Source organism: Lampetra planeri, chromosome 43 (assembly GCF_965212315.1).
Source record: "Lampetra planeri chromosome 43, kcLamPlan1.2.h2, whole genome shotgun sequence".
NCBI classification, from domain to species: domain Eukaryota; kingdom Metazoa; phylum Chordata; class Hyperoartia; order Petromyzontiformes; family Petromyzontidae; genus Lampetra; species Lampetra planeri.
The window spans coordinates 5,289,732-5,308,357 of record NC_136149.1 but is presented as its reverse complement, the minus strand read 5'-3'; the positions used below and the strand labels follow the sequence as shown (position 1 = coordinate 5,308,357).

General features: G+C 48.8%; 1 protein-coding gene across 2 annotated transcripts in view; it reads left to right on the top strand.

The window, feature by feature from the left end:
- LOC144732620 (nucleotide-binding oligomerization domain-containing protein 2-like) overlaps positions 1-12,443 on the top strand; it is a 33,804-nt gene extending 21,361 nt beyond the window's left edge. The window contains exons 10-13 of one of the 2 annotated variants that reach the window (XR_013588218.1): positions 3,114-3,201; positions 3,624-3,707; positions 5,589-5,672; positions 6,618-12,443. Coding sequence is in view for 1 of the 2 variants with exons in the window: in XM_078614116.1 (XP_078470242.1) it covers positions 3,114-3,197; positions 3,624-3,707; positions 5,589-5,672; positions 6,618-6,687 (322 nt within the window). In the remaining variant the exon portion in view is untranslated. The remainder of the gene's footprint in view (positions 1-3,113; positions 3,202-3,623; positions 3,708-5,588; positions 5,673-6,617) is intronic. The other variant, XM_078614116.1, reaches the window with a different exon arrangement.
- The last annotated feature ends 6,183 nt before the right edge of the window (positions 12,444-18,626 follow it).

The following is an 18,626-nucleotide window of genomic DNA, read 5'->3' as shown; positions in this document are numbered from 1 at the left end:
TGACCAGCCGGACGTCTCTATGTGAGAGACAAACTGGCGTTCGAATGCCGCCGAGTTGCCGCCGGCCGCAGAGTATGCCTTCAGCTCCGGCAGGCGTTGCTGGATGTGAAGCGCGCGTCCGTCGGCCGGCGACACGGATGAAGCTGTCCCGCATCACCAGCGCTGGCCAAGATGTCGCCCGGCGGTGAAGGTCGCAGCGCTGATGACGCGGTGTCGGTTGGTTGGACCCCGCTGGGCCCAGAAATGACGTGGCTCCCAGCGGCCACTGCACCCCCCGGCGAAAGTATCCCCCAACATGGTGGGAGTTTCAAAATTTATGACGGGAACGGCGGTGGCGGTGTCGGTTGGGTGCTGCGCCATCTCCCTCCCTCCCGCTGCAGCCTCTGAGCGACGTATGTCGCCCAGGATGGAGGCAGTAGCGTGGAGCAGCTCCGTGAGCTGGAGAAGCGCTTCCTGCAGCGGAGCTCCCGACGATGGAGGAGGGGCGGGCGGTTGAACGGACGACCGCTCAGCCGGCAGTGCAGCGCCATTGACGGCCGGAGTCATCGGCTCCGCAGCTGCACGCTTACCGAAGTCGCCGTCTGGGCTCTGGGTACGTGATTTACCCCGCGTCTCCATGGCCACTTCTAACACCAAATGTAGTGAGTTCTGGAGACGCTGGTAGAGGCGACGCGTTTATTACAATGCACAACAACAACAGACCTTATACAGACTAGGGACACAGCCTACGTCTAGCGTGCCTGACACCGGCTACGCTCTCAGGTCCTCCGGCTATGATTTACCTAGGGGAGGCTATCTGACCCGTCCCAGCCAAGGTGCGAGTCCAGACCACTGGCTTCCTCGGACCTGGCCCTTACAAAGACGTCAGGCCGGGATTCCCAGGGTCTCACCACTGGCCCCCACAGAGCCCCGGCCCTTACAAGGACAGCGGGGCTAGGGGTCCAAGGTCCTAAGCTGGCTGGTCTTCTGGTTTCTGTCTTGGACTGGCCCCGAACCTCTGGAGAGGTCTGTTTTTATACACCTTCCCCACCGAGGGGCGGGGCTGCGTGGGATCCTGGAACACCCCGCAGCCCCCTCCCGTTGGGAGGGGCCCTGGCAGAGGTCGCAATCGGGTACCCGATACCCGTACCCTACCCGATACCCGGCTACCCGTACCCGGCTGGGTACGGGCACGGGTACCCGTTTGCGACCCTGGTACGGCCGGGTACGGGTACCGGTAGCTGCACGTGACTCACCCCAACCAATGAGTGAGAAGGCCGTGAGTCACTGGTGAGCAACCGTTTGTCACTCATTTCCCAACGTCGTCTCACAATTCAGGTTGCTAGAATCAACCCACCCGCGCCTGCAACATGGCTTCATCCCAGAGGTCGCAATCGGGTACCCGATACCCGTACCCGGCCGGGTACGGGTACCCGTTTGCGACCCTGGTGCGGCCGGGTACGGGTACGGGTAAGGAATCAAAACCCGTTTGCGACCTCTGGCCCTGGGGGATCACATAACACTCTGCAGCCCCCTCTCGTTGGGAGGGGCAGTGGGGGATCCCAGAACACCCCGCAGCAACTCCCCTGTACCGCCCTTGATGGGCCCTGTCCACCACTGCAGGTAAGTGTGGCCCATCTACGGCGCTACACATACATAAAGTGTCTTCCTCACTTATTCGTTTGTTCCATTGCTTAAGGTTTATACATTCGTGTCGAAGTTGGGGAGTGAGCGAGCGGATGATTTCAGGAGTAGCCTCGTGGTGAATAGCTGAAATTCTAACACGTAGCCTTTCGCGACCAATATTATTAATTGATAAAGGTTTTTGGGTTAGATCGCGTCAGTATAAATGTGCAGAAACCCTCCACCACCCGACACGGCCAATCAGTAATGGATTTGTCACGTAAACAAAACGACAAATAGTTACTACTTCAGCCCACCGGCGGGTTGAGTGAATCCACAACATTTACAATTTGAGTACGACGTTTCACTGGCAATTACCACCAGGATCATCGGGCGATTTGCCAGAATAGTGAAGCCATCCACCTGCTTCTGGTCTTATATAGTGCAGGATGTCATATACATAAACAGACTAACAGACTCATAGACCCACATATACAGTAATCCCTCGCCACTTCGCGGTTCAAGTTTCGCGGCCTCAGTGCATCGCGGATTTTTTGAACTGATTTAAAGGCCTAATTATACCTGTGCAGTAACACCATCATCATCATTCATCATCACATTCATCGAACTGCACAGGTCTGTCATCGTCGTCATTGTCATCATCATTGTCATCGTCGTCGTCGTCATTACTGGAGTCAAGTCTCAAGATACTACTGTCATTGGTGAGTGTAGAACACCATAATACGCATCGTATGAGAGAGAGAGTGAATGTATAATATTAAGGTTTTATAATTAAATAGATTTAAGTAAAATATATATATAAAGTATAAATATACATATTTTAAACATTCTGGTACCCACACACACATATACGGAAATTCCTAGGGGGCCAATCCTACTTCGCGGATTTTCACCTATCGCGAGGGGTTCCGGTCCCCATTAACCGCGATAAACGAGGGATCACTGTAAACCCATTGGTGAATAATTAGAATTGGGCAGTGACGTTACTATGCGGTCTACGGTTTGAGATTTTGACTTGTGGTAATTCATACACCATACACACAGACTCACACACACCTAATGAATGTCTGAAAATCTTCGAGCACATGATTGAAGGGGGCGACGGTGTTACTATGCGGCCCATGGGCTGACAATGGTGGCCGCAGTCGCACTGGGAGCTACTCTTATTTGTCCATCGGTGTAGGAGGAGATAGCCGCACCATTCTTTACGGGGCAATTTGAAAGAAAAACAAGGTTCTATTTCATTGACAGTCGCTGCTCCTCCCGCTGCTCAGAGCGCAGGTTCAGCAGGGGTTGGAGAACTGTGGTCACACCTGGGTTGGAGCTGCAAGTTCCTCCAAGTTGATTTTGTTCAAGCTAGATGAGAACTCAAACGACCAGGATGAGTCTCACCTGCAGCAGTTGCATCGGCCACTCACCCGGTTCAACAAATTGAACGTGAACCTTGAATATCTGCTATTAATGTTCTGTGTGTGTGTCCTGTGCAACAGTCTGGTGGGCAATGGCATTGGCAATGAAGGCGTCAGACGACTTTCCGAGGCTCTCCTCAAGAACTCCATCCTGCAGGATCTCTGGTTGGTATACAGGACTTGCCGTATTTTACCTGGGATACGTGTGATGGCTCTCATCTCAATAAGCACCTTTGCCAGGATGAAGATTGTTTTTACTTTCGAGTATAGCGAGTGTTGAAAAATAGTGCAGTAATTAGAACATTGTGAAATGTACCAAGAAACCCTGGTACGATTTTCCAGATTTGTAACACACATTGTACTAAGCACTGCGTTAAACCACTCCCCAACATATTCAAATTGAGCAGAGTCAATTCTCACGGGCACTATATGAAGCGCGTGCGAACGACGTTGAAATGATGCATCATTAACGTTGAACTGATGCATCGTTGACACCGTCTGTCCACTGCCAAATCCTGGTGGCCTTTCCCCAGCGAGCGACGTTCCAGAGTTCCGTGCCGAGCCATTTAATTTTGTGTCCGGTCGAGGCAGGCTCGGGGAGAACTCCCTGACGGACGAGGAGGCCCTCATCCTCGCCGACGTCATCCGTGGAAAAATGCACCTCGAGCAGCTGTGGTGAGAATGCTGCCCCTGTGCGTGAATCCCTTGTGAATATTTCATCGAGGCCTTGGGGCCAGAGTACAGAACGACGTAAGGTGTCTAAGCCCTTTCCCGTTCCAATGACATGTGTACGTCGTCATATTTTCTTTTGATTCGTACGTCATTGGAACGGCACAAGTAGAAAAATAAAATAGCTTTTTTGGTACCGAGGCTCCCACAAGGCCATGCGGGAGGGTGTGCGGCACAGTTTGACGCCAGCTATCGCTTCGGATAGTTGCGGTGAGTGCAATATATTGAAAAACAACGGCGCTCTGCTTCTCTAAATAAAATGAGCGCTTAAGCTGCTTTCGCGTTCCGAGATTCAGCGGTAAATTGGACACCTACCCTGCAACTTGCAGTAATCTCGGAATGGGCAAGGTTAAGAATGTCGCAATGTTAATTTAACATCGGTCGTTACTCCCAAGTAATAGAGTTGCGATGTCGGGCATCAAAAAGTCATGACTGCCCTCTTGACAGTGCCACGGCTGAATGGGAGCACGTTCGCCGCTTTTTTCAGGTGCTCACGGTTCTAATCAAGCACCTGCCCTGGTTATTATTTCAAGTGTAAGAACCTTGATAGTAACTGTGCGCCGTCTGCTTCACAGTGAACGCTAGAGATCCAGTGACGTCGTTAGTAAGAGTGGGCCACTGTTGTGCTGGCGTCAGGGACCAAATTTGCCAAATTCAAAGATTACACGGCAAATTACTTAACTGAGATTATACAATGCAATCATCGCCATCTACTGGCAGACTAATGAGACTGTATCCCGGTCCTATCAGATTATTAAACAAAATCTTCTCGATAAAGGAATACCTTAATCTGTATGTTTCAAAAACCTATAGGGTACTTCCCAACAAGGTAGAACACTGAAATTTGGTATAGGTAGCTTTTAGGACCCAAACAATAGGAAACATCTGAACATCCTAGATCTTTTATTTGAAGGCCCCCAAATCTCGATTTTAAGTGCCCAACAAACATGTTTGTGCATGTCATTTAGAAACCGTTCTAACAGCAGTGCGTTCTGACTGTGGTGGTACCTGCTATGATTACAGCAGTGCATACCGACTGTAGTGGTACCTGCTATCACTACAGTAGTATATGCTGACTCTATAGCAGTATTTATCGACTCTATAGCACAAAGTACTCACCTGACAGAGTGGCGTGGTGAGGCCTAGATTGTCCAGCCGGCCGAGGTGGCACCTTGGCAGGCTGGGGCTGGGCTGCTACCCCTGACCCCCCCCCCCAGCCACGATCTCTCCGGCCGCTTTGCAGTAATATCTACGGCCTATAGTGGGAGCATCTAGCGACTGTATCTATTAGTAACTGCACGCATCGGGGTGGGGGGGACATCACACAGTGGAGATTTAAGCTCAGCGTTTAGTGTATTTTTAAAGCATTTTTAACGTGAAAGAAAATGTCCCCCTCACTCCCACCGAAAGCGTGCGACTTGGCATGGGCTGTCCCCCCACCAAAGGCACGTGAGTTGGTATGGTCGTGCACGCGTCATAAATAAATAGAGCTAAAACTTTCGCACTAAATCGCTAATTTAACTTTTTTAAAAATGACAGGTGTGAAAAAGGAATAGCGCTTGCTCACTGCGTTGCTTACGGCGTGGTACCTGGCTATTTTTATTTAACATAAACCCCACCATTGGAGAGCCAAATCCTTCGCAAGCGCGTGAACACACACAAAGCCACAAACCGATAAACATAACTTTTTTTTACTTTTATATAGATAGATACTACTGGTCGGTGATTTCGATTAACAGTTATTTCGGCTAACAGTAGTTTTCCTGGAACGTATTAAAAATAACGTTAACCGAAGAGCGACTGTAATGTATTCATCTCCCCGTTCAGGTTGAACAAAAATAAATTTACCGTGCTCGGCGCCGAGGCCATCGCTTCTGCCCTCAAAGACAACACCTGCTTGAAGTGTGTCGTGTGAGTAGACATTTAAATGTGGTCATCATCACCATCGTGCAACTCCTTGATTTGCAACTATGTCTCTGTCAATCGTACAATAAAAAAAAAGCTTTACGAAACGTTTTATTTTACCAGGAAAGACCCACTGAGCTATATAGCTCTATTTTAGATGCAATCTGGGCCACAAATGATATCTCATAAGTGACTTATCATGTGTGAATTTATCACAGCCAATTATTCTAAACGTGTGTTTGTAAACGTGGAGGGGAAAACCGGAAAACCCAGAGAGAAATCAACGCGACCATGGGAATAATATGGAAACTCCAAATATACAGGTGTCAGGGTCGGCATAAAACCCACGACCTCCTCCTGGAAACCTAGCGAAGTAGTTAACATTTTGCCACCTTGGCGCCCCATCACCATCTGACAGCACCCCCAATACAAAGGAAGTTACTCACGGCTCTGTGCTTGGCCCTATCCAGTTTTCTCTGTACGTCCTTAAAGACCCTGCACTCGCTCTGTACAATGTTGGCCTTCACGTGTCTTTGTCTTGTTGTTGCTGCTGTTGCTGCTGTGTTCGTACGCCGCGGATCTCCATTGTAAAATAGCAGATATCTGGCTAAATGGGATCAACCGTGTAACAAATGAAATAAACAAAAATTATCAGTCATGTTCAATCCACTGCTGGGTGAAGGCTCCCCCCCACCCTAAACCGCCACCACCTTTCGCGATAATGCGATGTAATAATAAAGATGTAGCAAACGTATGATAAATTAACTATAGGGCATTCCCATGGCATGGTACATATCTGCGTGAATGTCCAAAGTTATACATTTGCTGTTCGTATACAATAATGCTGCGGTGTTATAGAAGACGTGTGTGTGTATTCTTACGAAACATTTATTTCTGTACGTCTTCTCGCGTATGTTAAAGCAACCGGTAATGTTTTGCCTCTCGTTACAGGTTGAGGGATAATGATATCCCTTACGACGAATACGTGAAGATCCAAGATAAAGACAGCAGAATAGAGTAGTAGCGCAGACCACTTGTCGACATTTTGTTACATTGAAATTCAAATTGCAACAAATGCCGGTGGCAGCTGTTTACGAGTTTGGGCGGACGTCAGTGTCATCTGTTGATACCCAAGCGGGGGTGAATGCACTTTTTTGTTTTTACACTAACTCAACTTGCACTAAAAAGACGTACAAGACCAAAGCCATAGCCACTCGTTTGTGTAATGGGTCCTGGAGACACTTGCAGAGGCGACTCTTTCTTACAACACACCACACCCACAGTCCTGATCCAGCCTAGGGACACAGCCTACTTCTAGCGTGCCTGACATTGGTTACGCTCTCGGGTCCTCCGGCTATGATTACCCTAGGGGAGGCTACCTAACCCGACCCAGCCAAGGTGCGGGTCTAGATTCTGGCTTCCTTGGACCTCGCCCTTACAAGAGTGTCGGGCCGGGAGTCCCAGAGTCCCACCACTGGCCCGCACAGCGTCCCGGCCCTTACAAGGACAGTGGGGCGAGGGGGTCCAGGGTCCTAAGCTGGCTGGTCTTGGTTCTTCGGCTGCGACTGGTCCAGATCGGCTGGGGAGGTCCCCTTTTATGCCCCTTGCCCATCGAGGAGTGGGGCTGCGTGAGATCCCAGAACCACCTTAGCCCCCCCCCCCCCCCTCGTTGGTGGCGCCGAGGGGCTTATCTGTCTGGGATCTTGAGCCCCCAGCGGCGAGGGGCTTAGCTGTCTAGGATCCTGAGCCCCCCGCAGCCCCTCCCCTCTTGGGCTGACACAGCAGCCCCTCCCCTGGCGGTACGAGGTACCCCCTCTGGATGGGCCCCGTCTACCGCTGCCGGTAAGTGTGGCCCATCTACGTCACTACACATACACAGACACTAAGGTATTGTGAAAGCCCAGTGGGCTCTGTAGTTGTATCTACTGACTGTACAGTATAGTATCTACTGAGCCAGTAGTCTTCTTCTTCTTCTTGTTCGTCCATCAAAGTTGATGATGACCAAGGCACGTTTGTCATTATGTTGGGTTTTGATGAGTGCGCAAATGGCTGAAGAGGCCAATCCGAGCCCGGAATTCCCTGTGGCACACTGGACAGGTCAGGGAGGATGCAGAGCTCTGAGGTGCAGCCACACGTCCTTCCTTGGTAGATTTGCGCTGCTGCCTCTTCAAGATAGCACAGGAGCGTCTCCTACTCTCACAGAGGACTGCACCGTCCTGTACTTTTCTTCTCCAGGCAGGTCGGTCCTGTGCTAGGGATTCCCAGCTTTTAAGGTCGAATCCAAAGCTCTTCAAGGAAGCTTTCAGGGTGTCCTTGTAGCGCTTTTTGGGGCCACCTTGTGCTCGCTTGCCATTCCTCAGCTCGCCAAAGAAGACTTGATTTGGAAGTCTCGCATAGGGCATTCTGGTCATGTGGCCAGTCCATCTAAGCTGTTCCTTCGCAAGCAAGGTGTAGATGCTGGGGATATTTGCCTTGCTGAGGACTTCCGTGTCAGGGATTCTGTCTTGCCACTTGATCCTCAGCAGTTTCCTCAGACAGCTCAAGTGGAAATGATTCAATTTCTTGGCATGGCGCTGGTAAACTGTCCAGGCTTCGCACCCATACAGAAGAGTTGGTAAGACAACAACCCGGTAGACCTTCAATTTTGTCTCCTGCTTGATGCCAGTCCTTTCCCATACCGAGTCACGTAGACGTCCAAAGGCTGCACTGGCCTTAACAATCCTGATGTTAACTTCATCATCTATGTGCACAGCGCGAGATAGTGTACTACCAAGGTAAGTAAACTTGTCAACGGCTGAAAGCTTTTGCCCATTCACAAAGATGGTTGGCTCAGTGTAGGGTTTCCCAGGAGCAGGTTGGTATAGGACTTCAGTCTTCTTTGTGCTGATTGTTAGGCCGAAGTTGTTGCAGGCTGAGGAGAGGTGGTCCATACTGTCCTGTAGATCTTTATTTGAGTCAGCAGCCAGAGCACAGTCATCAGCAAACAAAAGATCTCGAACAGTGATTTCCTCCACTGAGCCAGTAGTAGATACTGACTGTATAGTAGTATTTACTGACTGTAGCAGTATTTACTGACCGTAGTGGTATATATTGACTGTTTTAGTATCTACTAACTCTATATAGCAGTAACTATCAACTCGATAGCAATGTAGTGACTTGCAGCGTCACTACTATGTACACACACACACGTGTGACGTAACTATGCATGAGAGCGTCACTACCAGACGGGTCTACATACCCAGACATGACGTCATCCCGTCTGGAGGCGGGAATGACGTCAGGGCCGGTTCAAGGATCTGGAGGCCGTAGGTGAGGCCACGGGGGTTGTGTAAGGCTGTGACACTCTGAGTGAACCCGACTGGACACGTGGCCGGATCAAGGTGGAGGCCGGGGGCCCGGGGGGCACCTCGGGGGGCCACGTGGACAGACAAGCAGCTTCGAGAGGGTTCTCGAAGGAAGGCGTGACCGGGGTGGGGGCCCGGACACGCCAAGGCCCATATAAGCAGCCTCCTCACCGGGTTCGAGGCTGCCCGTGTCAAGAAAGAAGATGCATCGTGAATATGCCTCGTGAAGAGTCAAGCATCCAGTCAGCGGACCAGCCAGTAGCCCACCTGGCTGGGTCATGCTAGTTGTATCCGAGAGTCTGTGTGAGTGATGGTGTGTGTTAGTTAGAATAGGTCGGTAGTCACAACCCTATGTTTAGGAGCGTTCTGTTAACAATAAATAGTGTTGCCTCCCAAGACGTTGTGTTCGCCTATTTTTGAGCCCATTACAACAGTATCTACTATCACTAGAGCAGTGCATACCGACTGTGGTGGTACCTGCTATCAATACAGCAGTGTATACCAACTGTGGTGGAACCTATCAGAGCAGCAGTGCATACTGACTGTGGTGGATCCTGCTATCACTGCAGCAGTGCATACTCACTGTGGTGGGACCTGCTATGACTACAGCAGTGCATACCGACTTTGATGGGACCTGCTTTCACTACATCAGTACATAATGACTGTGATGGTATCCTGATATTGCTACAGCAGTGAATACTGACTGTGGTGGTACCTGCTTTAACTACAGCAGTGCATACCGACTGTGGTGGTACCTGCTTCACTACAGCAGTGCATACTGACTGTGGTGGTATCCTGCTATAGCTACAGCAGTGCATACTGACTGTGGTAGTGCCTGCTATGATTACAGCAATGCATACCGACTGTGGTGGTTCCTGCTTTCTCTACAGCAGTGCATACTGACTGGTGGTATCCTGCTTTAGCTACAGCAGTGCATACTGATTGTGGTGGTACCCAATTTCACTACAGCAGTGTATACCGACTGTGGTGTAACTGCTTTAACTACAGCAGTGCATACCGACTGGTGGAACCTGCTATGATTACAGCAGTGCATACTGACTGTGGTGGTACCTGCTATGATTACAGCAGTGCATACTGCTGTGGTGGTACCTGCTTTCACTATAGCAGTGCATGCTGTGGTGATACCTGCTATGATTACAGTAGTGCATACTGACTGTGGTGGTACCTGCTATGATTACAGCAGTGCATACTGACAGTGGTGGTGCCTGCTATGATAACAGCAGTGCATCCTGACTGTGGTAGTACCTGCTATGATTACAGCAGTGCATACTGTGGTGGGACCTGCTATGATTACAGCAGTGCATAGTGACTGTGTTGATACCTGCTAGCACTACAGTAGTACATGCTGACTATATATCAGTATATATGGAATCTATAGCACAAAGTAGTAAGCAGACAGTGCCGTGGTGAGGCCTAGTCTCGTGTAGAGCCCCCGGCCTCGCCTAGATTTGCCAACCCGCCGAGGTGTCACCTTGACAGGCTGTGGGCTGGGCCGCTGCCCCCGGCCACGCAACAATAATGGCATGTAAGCCCTATAATAATGATATGTAGGGGCTCTATAGTAGTTTCAGGACGCATTGGGTATCATTAAGATGGGGTGGGGAGAAGAGGACATCACACTGTGAATAATTAATGTGTTTGGTGTGTTTTTGCTGCATGTGTAAGGCGAATTAAAATTTGCGCTGATCGTGAGTCCGTTGCTAGGGGCAACCCATGTGAGCAATGCAAAGTGTAATTAGGTACATGCTTATAAGACTAAATTTTGATTTAAAGCTTTCGTGACTGCAGGGATTCATCTTCTTGGTTCTTTCGTAAAGTCACGTAGAATGGAAATAATAAAAATAAAACATAATAAAATAATTATCACCAGCTTAAATATACGCTCCAAGCCTGGTGCTGTTTCATTCAGACGCTGTCTCCCCGACAGACCTGGTCTTCACCTGATGACGGCTGCTTGCGTTGTGGCCGAAACGTCGTGAGAATTATTTTATTATGTTTTATTTTTATTATTTCCATTCTACGTGACTTTACCGAAAGAACCAAGAAGACTTATAAGACTAATTTGTGTGTCTTACGTCTGATATAAATGCATATAAATACAACAGTGTGCGACTTACCTTGGGCGATGGCGCGTGTGGATTGCTAGGAGGCAACGTAGTGGGCATTGTGCACAAGTGCAGCTGGCTGCATTGTCACCCAGCGCATGGCGAAGGGAAATCTTCTAACCTCTGAAAGGCATTCTTTGTATCGTCTTGATTCTTTCGGTAAAGTCACGTAGAATGGAAATAATAAAAATAAAACATAATAAAATAATTCTCACGACATTTCTGCCACAACGCAAGCAGCCGTCCGTCAGTCTGTCCCTCTGTCTGCGTACACACGCTTGCAAGGGATTTGGCTCTCTGTTGGAGATGACGTATACATTTTTTTTGCCAGCCAGCATGCCCTCAGCCGCGCGGTGGGAATAGGCTATTCCGTTTTCCCATCCGTAAAATTTAAAGTAGTTAAATTAACAATCTAGTGAGGTTTGTATTTATTTACTTACTTTTGCCGCCCGGCGCGGGACAAAGCACGCTATTGCACATGCGCCAAACGCTGACAGGAGTTGCCCCTGGCAACGCACGCACGCCATCGCTGGAGGGTGGGGGGGATTTCTCATTCACGTTCAAAATGCAATTTTTTTTACACGCAACGCTGAGGTAAATTCATCAAAGTGTCATGTCCTCTTCTCTCCCCCCCCCACCCCAATGTGTGCACTCACGACTATAGGGTCGGTAGATACTAAAATTATACCGCTTAGATCGTGTTATTGTAGCGTGGGCGGGGGGATGGTGGGCAGGGGTAGCGGCCCTGCCCCCAGCCTCGGCCGGCTGGGCAATCAATCCAGGCGAGGCCAGGGGCTCTACACGGGACTAGGCCTCACCACGGCACTCTGTTAGGTGAGTACTTTGTGCTATAGAGTCGATATATACTGGTACTAGCGGGAAGTACCCGGCGTTGCCCGGGGGAAAAATATATTTAAAAACTTCTCAAAACTTAAAAACATTCAAATTAAAAGAATACTTTAATCATTACTGCATTAATTAAAAATAAAATAAAACCCAATGCGCAGTGGAAAAAACAAGTATAACCCGTAAAAGCTAAGTTTTTCACTATAAATCGTTTATATGCGTGGCGGCTAGAGTCCTCTCGTCCTCTGGCTTAAGATGGCTGCCACCTATGGGTCAGATGATTGCATGGCAGCATTAAGCAATTGGTAATTAAATATAATATTTTTGTCCTAAAAAGTGTAAAATTTTGGAAAAAATTTTTCACGAACATTAATTGTCACGCACAACGAGTCTGTGTGGAAAATGTCAGCTCGATTGGATCACGGGAAGTGGGTTAAAAAGTAAAAAAGGACTCGATCACGGGTCTGTCTCCGTTGTCCTTTATTCGGGTTCTTATACTTGTCCCACACGGCCCTCGCTCAGAGTCTCCCCCGCTTGGCAGCTCCACAGCTGCCTTCGCTCCCGTAGCCTCCTCGCTCCTGCAGCTCCGCTGCAGATCCCCTGTGCAGTCCTCCGGCTGCCCTCACTGCAGCTCCACCGCTGCTCCTCGTTCCTCCGTGCTCGGTCACCGCTGGCTGGCGGTGCCGAGTCTTACCGTGTGTGGCGATCTCGCCACTCCCCAACCTCAGCCCTGCGTGGCCTCTGTGGCGATCTCGCCACTCTCCAACCTCCGCCCTGCGTGGCCTCTGTGGCGATCTCGCCACTCTCTGTCTCTATCCCCAACTCTCTCTTCCACCCCGCTGGCTGGCGTCGTCATGAGCCCCTCAGCCATCAGGCTGAGGCACGGCGACCACCCAACGTGTTCTCCACTCTTCACTCCCCCGACTGACCCAGATGTCTTCCTGTCTCCCCGCTATAACATCTCCCCCCACGTGATCCTGACTCCTCCCTCTCGGATCGTCACATCCGATCCGCCCATTTACGCCCGCATTACAAAAGTGTAAAATTTTGGAAAAAAAATTTCACGAACATTAATTGTCACGCACAACGAGTCTGTGTGGAAAATGTCAGCTCGATTGGATCACGGGAAGTGGGTTAAAAACGACCGAAAGATTTGCACGCTCCTAAGCAAGCAAGCAAGTGAACTTAATATAAAGGATTTAAAAACTTATGCTCGCGTGCCAAGATTCGATTCTTTGAATCTCGCAAAGGAATTGATGGTTATAGATTTCTTTAGAATCGGCCTATTCTCGTTTAATCGATACCACAGACACTCACCAGATATCGATTCTCGCCAGTCCTGTATGTGGGTTGACTTCATGGTCATTTACCCCCTCCCCCACCCCCCAAAATACAAAAGTCTATTTTCATACTTTTTACATTGTGTACAGTCCGGAAGCTACCGACATGCCAAATTTCAAGTTTGTTGCATGTCGGGAAGTATGCTAAATATTTCGAACAGACACACATTAACAAATGTCCTTTTTATATATAAGACTAGCGGAAAGTACCCGGCGTTGCCCGGGCGACAAAGGCAGACACACACACACAAATGGACTCACACACACAGACATCGACCCACACACATAGAAACGCATCGACTTACACGCACACACACACATATGGACTCACACACAGAGATCGACTTTAGACACACACGTGTAGTTACACACACAAATCGACTCACACATACATACATAGACTCAACAACAACAACCGCCATTCACCACTAAGTGGCAGTGACGTCAGCACAACGCTTGTGCCAGGATATGTGCACCTTGAGGCCACGTGAAGTGTCGAACGCCCGCTGGCAGGAGGTCACGGGGCAGACCCAGATGCCACGGTCGACTGACTGAGACGACTGGCTGATGCACCACCTGTGCCCCCTACCGTGCCAACTTGCTGTGCTTTAGCCACCCGGCACTCCGCTCATTGTTGTGAGCGTCGCTCCTCCGCCCTCCATTGTTGTTGGAGGGCGACTGTCTCCAACTGCCCAGTAGCGTCCTTCACGAGCCTCCTCCACAGAGGCCGATCTTGACACCGCTGGTACCAGTCATCGGCAAGTCCACTCAGTTCCACGTCCTTCTGTACCACATCACTCCATCTCTTCTCTAGCCCGTGCCGCGCCCCTTTAGCCACCTCGATCCGGCCGAACAAAAGCTATTTAGGCATGCGGTGGCTGGGCATGCGTGCTACATGACCCAGCCAACGCAGACTTGCCTGCCGGAGGAGCTCACCGATGGGACTTTGTCCACATCTTTCAAGAATTTGTGAGCTCCTCACACAATCCAGCCTGGTTAACCCCAGGATGGATCGTAGGCAGGCCATCCTAAATGTTTCTAACTGTATCGGCCTCGCTGTGCGCTGCATTGCACCGCTAGCTGAGTAGTTAACTTCGCGTCCAATAAACCCTCAGAGCCAGGATGAACATCCGACTCCAAACGTCATTTATTGAATTGAACGAGGTAAAACTGGTAAGAAAACAGCACAGATGCAGCATCTGTTAATACCCGGAAACACCAACACAATGAATGAACACCACAGCATCATACCATTGTCTTAGATAACATGTTTCTCAACAATGGATCCTGGATGGACCAGGCACCTACATTACCACTGAATAGCTATACAAGAGCATAAGCTACTGTGTTACATAAAGGCACATCATGTAATCATCACACTGCACCCCAGATGTACAGTACTACACATAACACTGCACTATGAATGAGACATTTTGTCGTCCTTGCTCTCAAGATCGCAATATAGTTACTTGGGTACAAGTTTGACTCGACTTATTCGATTACAGGTAACAGTCACAACAAGGCAAGTTGCAGGCTTCATTGTTAAATAGGCCTCGTATTTTATCATAACAATTTAACAGCATTATAAAGGCATTTACATAATTATAACGGTCATTCTAACATTATAACAGCATTGCCAATATTATAAGAACATAAACGAACTTACAGACAATGCTTCTTAAAGTCCCACAATGGACAATTGCAGCTGGCTTCACTGGGACGCGATGTGTGCCGCCATCTTGAATTATGTGTGTAATGGCCGATGCCCGCGTGGTTGAGCGGGAATCTTAAATCGCAACTTCCTGGTCACGTGACCAAACTTAGCATCAAAAACAGGAAATTCCTGTGTACATACGCCCCACATCTGCCGTGAGGAAAGACACCTGCCGTGAGGCAGAACACTAACCGGCGAAGATGTTCCAATAGGGGGGTCCAAGTTTTGCAAGCGTAGAGAAGGGAGGGAATGACCGTGGCCGAAAAGACCTGAAGCTTCGTGCTGAGTGATAGACCAGGTAGCTTCCACACAGCGTTACGCAACCGATGAAAAGATAATGCCGCTCGACTGATTCGGAGTGAGACCTCTGCTGTTAAACAGGAGCTGGTCATAAGCACACTGCCAAGGTATGGGAAACTCTGCACTCTCTCCACAAATGGCCCATCACCAATTGGGAGTTGTGAGGGTGGAGTGTCCGATGGTACATAGACTCACACACACATTGACCTACACACATATATGGACTTACAAAGACAGACATATCGACTAAGACACACACACAGGGACTTACATACACACATGGACCCACGTACACACATCGACTTACAGACACACATCGACTCACACACACATACAAAGACTCACACACACACATGAATTTACACACACCTATCGACGCATACACACACATGGACTCTGACACATACACACATTGCCGTACACACATCGACTGACACACAGACTCCCACACAAACATACATGGATTCACACACGCACATAGAGCCACACACACATGGACTGACATACACACATGGACTTACGCACACACACACACAGATGTACGTACAGACACACACATATGGACTCACACGCACACATGTACCAAAACACACACACAGAAAGAAATGGACTTACACTGACTTGCATGGAGCGACGCATACTCAGCGACTAACACACACGCACACGGACTGACACAAACACACAGACATATCGACTCACACACACATTGACTCACACACACAGACACATGGACTCACACACATCGCCGCAGACACGCACATCGACCCACACGCACATCGACCCACACGCACACATGGACTTAGACGCAGGCATTATTAATGTGAAAAGAATTAACTTAATAGAAAAATAGAAGTTGTCTACACACACACACCACGCGCACACATTGACTAACACACACATCGACTTACGCACACATACATCGACGGTATGCACTATAACTACAGCAGTGCATAGCGACTGTGGTGGTACCTTATTTCACTACAGCAGTGCACACGAACTGTGGTGGTACCTGCTTAAACTACATCAGTGCAAACCGACTGTGGTAGTTCCTGGTATCACGACGGCAGTGCCTAGTGACTGTGGTGTAATCTGCTATCACAAAGGCAATGCATACTGACAGTGGTGGTACCTGGTATCACCAGAGCAGTGCATACTGACTGTGGTGGTACGTGCTTTCACTACACCAGTGCATAGTGAATGTGGTGGTACCTGCTATTAATACAGCAGTGCATACTGTGGTGCAACCTGCTCTCAGTACAGCTGTGCATACTGACTGGTGGTAGCTGGTATGATTACAGCAGTGCATACAGTGGTGGTACCTGCTTTAACTACTGCAGTGCATACGGATTCTGGTACCTGCTTTGATTACAGCAGTGCATAGTGACTGTGGTGGTCGCTGCTATGATTACAGCAGTGCATACTGTGGTGGTACCTGCTTTCACTACAGCAGTGCATACCGACTGTGGGGGTGCCTGCTATCACTACAGCAGTGCATACTGACTTTGGTGGTACCTGCTATGATTACAGCAGAGCATACTGTGTTGGTACCTGCTAGCACTACAGTAGTATATGCTGGCTGTATCGCAGTATATATGCAATCTATAGCACAAACTAGTAAGCAGACAGAATACCGTGGTGAGGCCTAGTCCCGTGCAGAGGCTCCGGCCTCGCGTCGATTTGCCAGCCCGCCGAGGTGTCACGTTGGCAGGCTGGGGGCTGGGCTGCTCCCCCTGGCCACGCAACAATAATGGCATGTAAGTGCTATCATAATAAAATGTAGCGGCTCTATAGCAATTTCAGGACACATTGGGGTATCATTGGGATGGGTTGGGGAGAAGAGGGCATCACACTGTGAAGAATTAACGTGTTTGGTGTGTTTTTGCTGCATGTGTGCATTGCTAGGGGCAACCCATGTGAGCAGTGCAAAGTGTAATTAGATAAATGCTTATAAGACTAATTTTGTGACTTACGTCTGATATAAATGCATATAATACAACAGTGTTCAACTTACCTTGGGCGATGGTGCGTGTGGATTGCTAGGGGGCAACATAGTGGGCATTGTGCGTAAGTGCAGCTGGTTGCGTTGTCACCCAGCGCGGGGTGAAGGGAAATAATTAAAGAAATCATCAACGAATTTAATATGTTATAAAAAAAATCGCCAAGAAACGCTAATTTTACTCATTTAAAGGTGACGGACGTGAAAAAGGAAGAGCCTATTCCCACCTCGGGGCTTTGGGCATGCTAGCTGGCAATTTTTTTCTAAGTTAACCCCACCGTTCGGAAGCCAGATCTCTCGCAAGCGCACGTGCGGAGACTTATACATAAGAAGAAGAAAGACTAGCAGGTGTACACGTTCTTCGCATGGAAATTCATAGTTTAGTCCATCACAGATTTGACGTCACCGCTCACTTGCCGTGCAATAGATTTCCATTATTGCGCCCCCCCCCCCCCCCCAAATACAACAGTCTATTTTTATACGTTTTGCATTGTGTACAGTCTGGAAGCTATCCACATGCCAAATTTCAAGTTTGTTGCATGTTGGGAAGTATGCTAAACATTTCGAACAGACACACATTCACAAATTTCCTTTTTATATTTTTATATAGTCAGCATGTACTACTGTAGTGATAGCAGGTACCACCACAGTCAGTATGCACTGCTGTAATCATAGCAGGTACCATAACAGCAGTATGCACTACTGTAATCATAGCAGGTACCACCACAGTCGGTATACACTGCTGTAGTGAAAGCAGTTACCACCACAGTCAGTATGCACTGCTGTAGTGATAACAGGTATCACCGCAATCGGTATGCATTGCTATAGTGAAATCAGGTACCACCACAGTCGGCATGCACTGCTGTAAGCATAGCAGGTATCACCACAGTCAGTATGCACTGCTGTTATCATAGCAGGTACCACCACAGTCAGTATGTACTACTGTATTCATAGCAGGTACCACCACAGTCAGTATGCACTGCTGTAATCAGAGCAGGTACCACCAGTCAGTATGCACTGCTGTAATCATAGCAGGTACCACCACAGTCAGTATGCACTGCTCTAGTGATAGTAGATACTGCTATCGAGTTGGTAGATACTGCTATATAGAGTTAGTAGATACAAAAACAGTCAGTATATACCACTACGGTCAGTAAATACTACTATACAGTCAGTAGCTACTACTGGCTCAGTAGATACTACCGTACAGTCAGTAGATACAACTCCAAAGTCAATCGATACTACTTACTCTGTTGTATGTAGGGTGTGTAGGTATATATACCTACGCGAGGGT